The sequence below is a fragment of the Salvia miltiorrhiza genome, chromosome 5 (genome assembly GCF_028751815.1).
Source record: "Salvia miltiorrhiza cultivar Shanhuang (shh) chromosome 5, IMPLAD_Smil_shh, whole genome shotgun sequence".
NCBI lineage: Eukaryota > Viridiplantae > Streptophyta > Magnoliopsida > Lamiales > Lamiaceae > Salvia > Salvia miltiorrhiza.
Window position 1 is genome coordinate 53,461,113 of NC_080391.1, and position 11,242 is coordinate 53,472,354.

The 11,242-nt window shown below is 41.1% G+C and overlaps 1 protein-coding gene across 2 annotated transcripts; it reads right to left on the reverse strand.

Moving 5' to 3' along the window:
- Positions 1 to 1,020: 1,020 nt before the first annotated feature.
- Positions 1,021 to 4,576, reverse strand: LOC131025038 (heat stress transcription factor C-1). 2 transcript variants are annotated; one of them, XM_057954628.1, is made up of 3 exons: positions 4,043 to 4,545; positions 3,018 to 3,114; positions 1,021 to 2,065 (listed from the first exon to the last, which is right to left on the reverse strand). In XM_057954628.1, coding segments are annotated over exons 1-3 (930 nt in total). In that variant the 5' UTR covers positions 4,045 to 4,545; the 3' UTR covers positions 1,021 to 1,234. The 2 variants fall into 2 exon arrangements, with proteins under 2 accessions (XP_057810611.1, XP_057810610.1); XM_057954627.1 differs by lacking the exon at positions 3,018 to 3,114 and having other exon boundaries at positions 4,043 to 4,576.
- Between the last annotated feature and the right edge of the window lie 6,666 nt (positions 4,577 to 11,242).

The following is an 11,242-nucleotide window of genomic DNA, read 5'->3' on the forward strand; positions in this document are numbered from 1 at the left end:
GTGAGACTGCTAAACTGAATTTCGAATCAATTGCAACCGCTGCTGCTCATTCACTCACAAATCATTCCTTTCTCCATTTACAGTAACATAAATATTGAGAGTGTTCAACTCTAAACTCATTCAAATTACTTTCATAAATGTTGGACAATATTGTCATTTTGTATATTTTGTATTTTCTTTACTCTTTTAATTTGTAAATGTGACTAAATAAGAAGCTTAAACTGTAGCTAAAAAAAGAAGAAGATTAAATTGAATTCTGTAAAAATATGGATGCATTTCTGATCTTGAAGCAGCTGTAAATAATTTTTGGGAGTAGATCTTAGTTTGGTGGAAGTTGCAAGTGGTTTGAAGATGGCCCTAATTCTTACTGAAGTAGCTTCTAACTAATTGTGTCCCGGCGCTATGCGCATAACTGCATATTCCATGCTATTTAAAAAAAAAACTTAAATGAGTTATTATAATGCTTATTATTTGTATTTATACACAAGTGTGACTTATCAATTTTATAACTTAAATTTTATAAAAAGTAATTACAAATCTTGTAATTATGAGTAGTGATATTTGGACAAAATATATTCCAACAAAAAAACGTTAAATATCTTTAAAAAATTATATATTTAATATTTTTGGTTCAAATTTAAAAATGATTGAGTTAGTTTTATTGTTTTCTCCACATTGTAGCTTTTTTGTAATTTTAACTGTTTTTTATTATGTTTTTGTATTTTTTTGTACTTAAATAAATAATACAAACTAAAAAAATACAAAAAAAAAACGTGAAGAAAACTATAAAACTAACTAAATCATTTTTTATTTTGAACAATTTTTTTAAAAATAAATCAACTTTTTTAAAGCATTTAACTATTTTTTTGTCCGAACATATTTTATCCAAATAGCATCGTATAATTATATATTGTGTGTGTTGTTCCGACATCATTCATTTGTGCCAAACAACACTTTCAATTCAATGAAAATTTCATATTCCAATTATAATACAACAACCATAGATAAAGGATAACAACATAGTGAAGAATATACTTTCTATAACCTTTGTCTTAATTATAACTAGTGTTACAACACATTTACAAACGCAATGCCAGAAGATACACTATATACTAAACCCCATCATCTTATTATTTCCTTCATATCTTTTAAATCCTACCACCAAACGGGTAAAACAAATAAGTAAATTCCCACACTAAACTAATTAATCGAAATTAAACGAACAAAATCTTAATTAGAAACCCCCACCCAACAAAGAGAAAGGGTAAGGTGGCGGAGGATTACCACTCTCCTCCGCCACCAACCTTTCCAAATAACCAAAACCATCCGCCGCCTCATGCCCGGCGCCGCTACTCACCGCCGCCAAACCATCGCTTCCGCGGCCAAGGTCGATCCCCGACGGACTAGATAGATTGGCGTAATTAGGGCGGTGGTCCGGCCTGATGATAGGCATCGACACACCGACATTAAACCGGCCGTGGCTCAGCCACTCCGGCGACGACATCTCGAGCGAGGGCGAGGACGGGTAAGCGTCGTGGTCGAAGTTCCCGTCCGGCGACGAGATGGGAGTGGATTCCGCCATTGCATTGGGCCGATCATGATCTTGATCTTGATCTTGATCTTGATCGTCCTCGCTCTTGACGGAGGAGCCGGAGTGGGCAGTCCCCGACAAGGAGTTGGACGAGGATGTGGTGATCATGAGCTTCCTCTTCTTGTCGGGGGTGAGCCGCCGCATCTTCTCCTTCTCGAGCATGATCTGGGGCAGGATGTCGGGGTCTTGCACGACTTTGCAGAGGAACGTCATCATCTGCTGGGGCCTCCTCTCCGTTGCCTCCAGCCTGCGGTTCATGCTCTGGAGCTCTTGCTCGAGGCTCTTCTGCTCCTGCTTCAGCTTGGCGATCTCCGCGATTAGGACCTCGTCTTCCTCGTCTTCCTGCTTGAGGTGGCCGCCGCCGCTTCTGCTCGTGTGTTTCCGCCTCGCGATGTTGCAGAGTAGATGCGTTTGGCCGCGTAGGAACCACTCGTTGGCGAACTCCCACCTATCCGGATCCACCTTTCTGAAACCCTGATGCAAATCAACGGTAAAATTGACATGGCAATTCTTTCCTGAAACCAATCATGAAGAAGAAAGAAGAAAAAACAGATGGAGATGTGTAGAGGTGAGGAGAAGAATTCAATAAAGATGGAATTTGAATCATTTTATACAAATCTTGATTTTGACATAGAGCTCCACCTCCATGGACATTTCACAAATAAGATAAAAACTGAAATTGCAAAATGAGTATATACATCAAGAAGATCTAGATATAGTTAAAAGCAGGCTCATTTGTTTCTTTGTTTCAAAACTTCGATGTTTCAACTATGTTTATTCAAAACCCCCATAACCAATCTATCTTGTCAGGGGAAATAATTGAGCAGCATTAGTTCTGCAACTTCTCTCGACAGTATCTATCAACATACAGCACAAAATCTATAGTAAATTAGTAATTCCCCAATAATACACAATGTTTGTGTGTGTATATCAGTATATTTTAAAGGAATTTATAAATGATGACAGCTGCTAGTGCTGAATGCTCTGAGAAATTGTCTAAAATAGATGGATCTGCGCCGACCCCACCCCACCCCACGCCCACGCCCACGCCCACGCCCGGGCTCGGGCTCCTAAAACAACTAATATTATTTGGGAAAGAAAAACCTAAACCAAATTTTCAGAAAATGTATAACCAAGAATTCTTATATACGATACGAAGCTTATACATGTCTCTTCTACGAGCAATACGCTTTTCAAGTTTCAACACTTTGACTAATTAATTAGTCCACCCAAATATAGCAAAGGAATAATTAAACATTTCCAAAAATATATGGACCCTAAAGTTAATCCAATAAATTCATTATTCTGACATCAAATTATTGAATTGACACCCATCAGAGCCCCGCATGTAAATGTGGATCTAATCATTTACGAACTTTAAAAAGAAATTCAAAAAAATTGAATTCCCACAATATCTCTCTCTCACCGCCATTGCCGACCGCCTCCACAGCCACAATCGAATTTCACACTTTATGAATCCTCTCCGCCGCTCCTCCCCCAAAATTGGATGAGCTCTCCAATACCTGAAACGTATTGGGGTTGTGATAGCCAATATCGAACCTTCATCTTAATTTGTTGCTGGCGGGGAGAGAGAGATCATCAAGGTTTTTTTTTTTTTCCATATCTAAAAGGAATGCGCTGAGGTGGAAGCACCCATGATTACTGTTGAATTAGATATAAATCAAACGATTGTGTCATTGATAAACCCGCTAACAGGGCATTTGCAAAAATGCCCTTTTCTTATAAACACTTGTAAAAATGCCCACTTTCATAAGTGAAAGTGGGCATTTTTACAAGTGTTTATAAGAAAAGGGCATTTTTGCCTATTAACACTTCCTATATTATGTTTTATATGATCATAGATGGCTACAATTTGTTAACCTAAACATACAATAGGATAAGGGTTAATTAATGTTTGGATAATTCATAAAAATCATTTATTATGACGTTTTGTCAACTTATTAAATACATTGATTTGCAGAAAATATTCTCTTGAGATAATACGCGTGTCTTTTATAATTTGTAATTATTTAATGCCCCGGCTTTAATATTCGATAGGATATGATAGAGTATTCACAATCACAAATTTAAGTATTAAGGAAAAAAAAAAAACACAAAATAGATACATCATCTACCCTTCACTTTCACTCAATCGCAGCAGACCTAATAATTTACGCCATTGATTGACTTATAGAATACGGTTACTTTCATCAACAGAAAAACTCAAATGAAAAATTACATTCAGAACACAAATTTTATTCAGGCAATACACATAATTTACCAAAATTACTTTCCTAATCAATCTCAGAAAGAAAAAATTCATCAATAACACACAGTCGTCAACAAAATCCGCGTTAATGTTTTTCAATTTTTTTACCAATTCCACCAAAATCACAGGAAGACTGAAGAATTAATAATAATAAAAAAAGGAGCGGCAATTAAAAAACTCACATAAGTATTGAGCTGGCGCACGAAGCTGGAGAAATTATGATGCTTAAAGTATGCCGGCAAAATCCTCTGCGAGAAATCCAACGGCTCCAAAACGATGAAACTATTGTTTGCCCTCCCCCACGCGATGAGCCGATTCGTCGCCGGATCGTTCACCATTTGGTAGGTTTTCATCACAAACGGCGCCACTGTATTACTACTGCTGCTGTTATCGTTAACCTCCATCCCGCGCATAATGGCTCCGACGCCCACACACACCAGCCTTCCTTCTACAGAGAGAGAGAATAGAGAGAGAAAGCAATTAGCTAGCTACACCATAAGGAACAAGTAACTCTGCATTCAATTGTGATGGTGAGAGGACACCATGATATAAGGTGTGGGCGGGCTGGGTCCTACGGGCTTGTGATCCGGGTCCGAGTCCGGGTCCGGGTCTGGGTAGGGCCATGCACAGTGAAGCTAAAAAGAAAATGAAAATGTGGAATCGTGGAGCTTTATGGAGATCGGGTCAGATATTTTTGAGAGGGGTCACGGGATGGGCCCCACTTTTTAACCTTTTTGCATCGTGACCACTTATGACACGTTATGGTCTCTCATTTGCAGAATGGATATTTTTGCGCCCCACGCGCCTCCGGTGGCGCGTCGTCGTGGTCCCGCCCAACGTGTCCAGTGTCGGAGGGAATACGCCAAAAGCGTTAGGCTGTAGTTACAGCTACGCGAATCACGCTCCATAAAATTATACTCTATTTGCATTTTTGCCCCTTTTTTAGTTCTTAGTTTCTGTTTATGGACCATTATTATTAAATTGAGGTTTATTAAAAAGTGAAAAAGAAAAAACATCCCTTGAAAGCACAAGATGCAGACTAAGGGCACAAAACTTAAAAAGCGAAGGAGAACAACTCAAAAAGGAAAGTCAGGATCATTATCCAAATCATCCGACCAACGCCTATGGACGACATTATTCATTGCAATCATACTAGGCCTATTGGTGACGTCAACCACAAACTCCCTTGGCTTGTTACCCATTTCTTCCGCATTCCTGAGACGACTTTTAATACAACCTTCCGGAATTGCATGTATAGGCTCTCGTCCCTTTACCGAGCCCTTTGGACGACCACGTCCGCGCTTCTGCTCCGAGAGCAACTGCATCCCCTGATTAACTTGCTCCTCTAACCTAATAATACGACTCGCCATGTCATCCGGAGAAGGAATAGATTTATTATCAAAATCAACTTCCTTAATCGGCGAATTAACCCGCTGGCTCGCTGAATCTTCTGCCCCAACTATCGGTTGTTGCTCAACCACAGCTCCACTATTCGTTCCAGGATCCAACTCCAAAGTTCCCTCTACATTCGAGCCCTCCTTATCACTAGCCTTGTCCGTGTGAGGCGACCCATCATTTTCTTCCTCATTTAAAGCCTCTGCTTCATAATTGGAGTCCGCAATGATAGTCTCCTCCACTTCCTCATCCTCATCCTCATCTAGCGCTTGATATCGGTTAGCATCCCCCGCCAGAGGGAGATCATTTTTATTAACCGGCACTGTAGCCGCGTCTAGAAGATCTGTACCTGATAGAGTTTTAAGAATATCAACTTTGGGCTGCCATGTAGGAGTCGGACCTTCTCCCTTATCAAGATTCTTCACAACCACAGCAGGAGGCTCAGTGATCTTTTGCTTGCTCGTGGCCCTATCAGCTCTCCGGCATTTATCCGTTAAATGACCTGTAAGTTTACAACGCGAGCAAAAAAGGGGCATAGATTCAAAACCAAACTCAATGTAGAACGATCTATCGCCGTCATCAATGTACATCGAGTTGAGAATAGGCAAAGCCATGTCAAGTTCCACCAAAACCCTCGCAAAGTGTCCCACATGACCAGTTGCGGAGGCATTATCAATTCGCAGAGGATGACCAAGCACACGACCTATACCAGCAATAATCACCGGAGTCCATAACTCCACAGGGAGATAATATATCCGAACCCATACCTGAGCCAGAGACGACACTTCCTTATACGGATCGAAATACCTAGTCCATTCACGGAAGCGTACGTGGCCGATTGACAGTTGGAGAAAAGAACTCCCCTTAGCTTTCTTTTTCTCTTCCATCGTAAAAAATTTAACAACGAAGAATCCCTTAGCCATGGGCACCAATTGACAGTCGGCGCATTGCCATATGGTTCGAAGTTCATGAGAGAGGTCGGCGAACGTGCGTGGCTTGTCCCCTTTACGTTGGATAAGTCTACCGATTAGTGCAAATTTAAACTCTTCCAACTTTGTTTGATATTCCGATTTGGGCACTGAGAGGGTGACAACCTTTCCTTCTCGCTGTATTGGAAGGCCTCGAAGGCCATACGCTGCAACATCCGGCTTCTTAAGGGATTTGGGTTGGACTTTATCAGCAACTTTCGCAGCGAAAGAAACAGCCAGAGCAGTACCCGGCACCTGCGCTATTGAAGTAACAACAGACGGCAGCGGTTGTATCAAACCAGGGATGGCCTGGTTAGGATCACCGATCAAACTCTGCGCCGATGAAAAACCCGACGAGCGCTGCCCAACAGCCACTGCGACGGAAGAATAACCCGGCTTTACGAGAGGCGGGTGCTGAGACGGAAAATTGGCAGGGGACTTAGATCAAGAACTGTCAAAATTAGAAGAGACCAGGGGAAGATTGAGGCCCCCCTTGTCACGATGGACTTCCGGCGAATTCGAATCCATCACCGGCAGGAGAACGGCAGTTTAGGACGGCTATGGTTGGCGTTGGCGTGGGCGCCTGTGCTTCCCTGGTGAGTTCTTGCTGCTGACTCCGTAAGAAGAGAGTGCAGTAGCAGCTTCAAGGCGGTGGTGGCCGAGACCGGAGGTGGAAGTAGGTGTACGGAGTTGGCGCAGCGTCGGTGGGTACAGTCGGCAGCAGCTGCTCAGCCGTCCTTCGCCAGCTCCGGAACAACAGCAACGGCGGAGACTCCGGGCTGGCAGCTCCAGGCGGCGACTCTGGGCGAAGCAGCGACCGACGGCGGCGCTCCTTCAGCAGCAGCTGCAGCAGCCCCGCGCGGCGACTCTTCGAGAGAGATGGTGAGGAAGAGAGAGGGTGGAGTTTTGGGTGTGATGGGGGGAGAGGCGGAGGCTGAGAGAGAGAGAGAGCAGGCCGGTGATGTGGTCGTCCGGCGAGGTAAGGCGGCGGGCGGCGGGCGGCAGGGGTCAGGGGGTGGGTGGCGGGGATGGGCGGAACATCCTGTTCCTAACCACGCTCATGGACTTTTTCTCCCACGCTGGGAAGAAAAATATTTCTCCCTACGAAAAAGTTAGAGAGAGGAATTATGAGTAGCTTCTTCTGTTTATGGACCATGTGTCTTTCTTGAACGCGGTTTAATTTGAGCGATAAATATAATTGATAAAATAATTTAATTTAATTGCGTATTTTTGGTATGTATATTTGTTTTGCGATGGATAATTCGATTCACACATTAATTATATAATTGAATGATTATTTATCACTTTAAAATTAATTGGATTATTTAATGATCCTCGAGTCGAGTTATATTAATTTTACCCATCATGTCTATCACATCAAACACTTCTTTGTGTCTTAGAAAATTCAATGTCTAAGATAGCTACAATTGAAAAAAAAAAATATGAATGATAAAAAGGGTAAGGTCCAAGCCACCCTTAGGGGGAGGCAACAAGTTTCTTATTTTATAAAGATAATAAATAATATTATGTCCCAGGCTTCACATTGAAATGTATATCACACATAACGTCTTTTTGGTTTGAAAGTTATAAAAATTAGTTACTAAGTTGATTGAGTATAAATTTGTAATTTATTAAATGCTTGAAATTAAATAATGTAGAACTAGGCAAAGTGTAAGTAGAGTACTCCCCTCGTCCCACTTTAATTGACCTAGTTATTTTTGGCACGATTATTAAGAAGAGTAAGATTGTAGTGTAAAGTATGTGGGCCTTATATCCATTGCAGTGAAAATTTGTTACTCAAAAAGAAAAAACTAGGCAATATTGACACTTAGGGTGCGTTCTTTTTGGTTGTAAATTTATCATGGGAAAATGAGGGATAACCAAAATTTCACCCTTTAAATCCTTCATTTCTTTTCCCTCATTTTCTACTTGACCCATACTCATTTCTTATTTACACTACAAATGAGGGATAATATTATCCCTCCAAAAATGGTGTGATAATAGTATTATCCTTCCTTTGTAGTGTAAATGAGGAATGAGTAAGAGCATTGGCAACGCCTTACTCGAGTGCCTACTCGAGTAAGGCGTTGCCTTCGTGTATGTGCGTGCGGGGGGGGGGGGGGGGCGACTCAAGTATTGCTCGAGTGCTCGTGTAGCACTCGAGCGGCGCGTGTTGTGCACGCGCCTGAAGAAAAAAAAATTTTCCAACGGCTGTTTTCAATATTTTTGAATTTTTTTTTTTTTGCAAAGACTCTTTTATTCGTTTGAGCCCTATTTTTTTTTTCCTCTTCTTTTCTCTCTATAAATAATACTTCTCCCTCCCTCATTCATCACAACTCACTCCTTCTTCCTTCTACAATTTTTCTTGCAAACTATCATCTTCGTTCTTCCAAAAATGTCGTCACCCGAACATGATTCTTCGCCCGATTCCGACGAAGTAGCTTAAAAGTTCATGGAGTTGGTTGAGTTGCAGAAACAAGTGCTTCAATCATACTGCCCCCAACCGGCGCCAGAGCCGGCGCGTGTCAAACGTCCTCGGTCATACGTCCACCGTGATCGTGAAGAGGCCCATGTACGTCTCATGCAAGACTACTTCATCAACAATCCAACGTACGGCCCTACTTTTTTCCGGCATCATTTTCGCATGTTGAAGGAGCTGTTCTTGCGCATCGTCGAGGCTGTTCAAGGTGAAGATATTTTCTTCCATATGAGCACTAATGCACTCGGTCGAGATTCTCTTTCTCCTTTACAGAAATACACGTCGGCTATCCGCCAATTAGCCATCGGGGTTAGTGCGGATGTTTTCGATGAGTATCTCAAAGTGGCGGACTCAACTGGGCGTGTATGCCTCAAGAAGTTCTGCAAGGCGGTCATACGGGCTTTTGGAGCCTATTACCTGTGCCGTCCAACGCCAACTGATGTGCAACGCCTACTTCATATGCACGAGGCGCGACATGGTTTTCCCGGGATGCTCGGGAGCTTAGACTGCATGCATTGGGCGTGGAAGAACTGCCCAAAGGCGTGGCACGGCGCCTACACAAGCGGGGATCAGGGAGAGCCCACCTTGATATTGGAGACCGTTGCATCTTTCGATTTGTGGATTTGGCACGCCTTCTTCGGCGTCGCTGGTTCAAACAACGACATCAATGTGCTGAATCAGTCGCCTCTCTTCTCCGACGTGTTAGGAGGAACTGCGGCGCCGATGGTCTTTCATGCCAACCAGCGCGAATACCGGATGAGCTACTATTTGTGTGACGGCATATATCCGGAGTGGCGTTGCTTCGTCAAGAGTCCATCAATGGCAACCAATCCGAAGGAGGCAAGGTTCAAGAAGATGCAAGAATCGGCACGGAAGGATGTCGAACGCGCCTTCGGAGTCCTTCAAGCTCGGTCATTCGAAGTCCGACGCGCAATTGGTACGTAGAGCACCTGAAGGACATCATGTTGTGTTGCATCATTCTCCACAACATGATTGTGGAGCACGAAGGTGAAGCGGTTGTCAACTGGAGAGATGATGACGGGGCGTCTAGCAGTGCTTCGACGGAGAGTGCTGGACAAACACCGGTGTCCTTCGAGGAATATGTGCGAAGGGATACAATTCTCCGAGATAGACATCTACATGCTCAGCTTCGAAATGATTTGGTGGAGCACCTTTGGGCACGTTTCGGACCTCTAGGGCCAGAGTAGTTAATTTTTAGGAATTGTTTTTATTTTATTTAAGTTTTATGTAATATTTAGGATTTTATAATTAATGCAATTTAAATTTGAAATAAATTGTGTTATTTAAATTTGAGCAATTAAATTTAAATGAAAAACATAAAAATCAAAACTAATGTTATCAAGTAGGCTATCAAGTAACCCCAATGCAGCACTACCTACTCAATAACACAACCCACTATCAAATAGGCTATCAGGTAGGCTATCAAGTAAGCCCATTGTGGATGCTCTAAGGGTCAAATAGGAAATGTGGAAAAAGAAAGGAATGATTTAAATGGTGAAATTTTGTTTATCTTTTCTTTTCTCATGATAAATTTACAACCAAAGAGAACGCATCCTTAATGAATAGAGAGAGCATGCACTTGGACACTTATTAGGCCCCTTCAAATTTACCGCATAAAAGAGACCACTTCAATTTGAATGGCTTTATTGAATGCCACTTAGCTTGCTAAGTTTCACATCGAGCCAAATATTTAATTACTAATATTTCATTCCAAATATAATTTATTCAAGGTTTAGTCACACGACTAACATTAGTGGGTCAAAGGCTTGCATACCTCTACGGCTCTACCTCATGATGCAAAATTTTCTCATTAGTTTAGTATGAGATTTAGAAAATCGCGCTATATTTTAATTGTGCAAGAAACTAAACATATAATACATGAATAAATAATATAATTTTATTAAATAATAAAAGAAAAGTCTTTCTGCCAGCTAGTGACGATTATATCTATAATTATAGTCCATAATAATAAAACATAGTTTAAAAAAATTGCACTAAAGATTAATTGATTTAGACGATCATAATAAAACCAAAATGAAATTATATAATTTCCCCAAAACTTTTGAATAACACTGAAAAATTATCAACTTAATATTCCTATTATTTTTTTACTCTAAAAAAAAATATTCCTATTTTTGTGTACAATATTTTTTGTTAAGAAAAACGAAACAATAAGACATTAGACATCTTTCTTTACTAACGCTTTGTATATATAGGTGTCTTCTGGTAAATCGAAGATAAAAGGGGGACCGAACTGAAAATATGAGATAGTTATGGGGTAAGAAATGCAAATATGACTTTGTTAAGGGGGTAGTTAGCCTTGAAGAATGGTGATTGGACTAGGTTTCCTCATTTACACAACATTGTTAATTGCGAAAAGATCCAAACGTTAGGCTTCGAGTATTAACTGTATTGTGCCTCGAATGGGCAAAATATGTTTTGTTTCTTTTTTACCTAAAGAATCCCAATTTCTTGATTTTGTAAATAATGAAATATATTTGAAATGTACTTTTGTTAGG

Coding starts and splice junctions, on each gene's coding strand:
- LOC131025038 (XM_057954627.1), bottom strand. CDS start 4,273: ATGCGCGGGATGGAGGTTAACGATAACAGCAGCAGTAGTAATACAGTG. Junction 2,066..4,042: donor TGCGCCAGCTCAATACTTAT/GTGAGTTTTTTA, acceptor GATTTGCATCAG/GGTTTCAGAAAGGTGGATCC.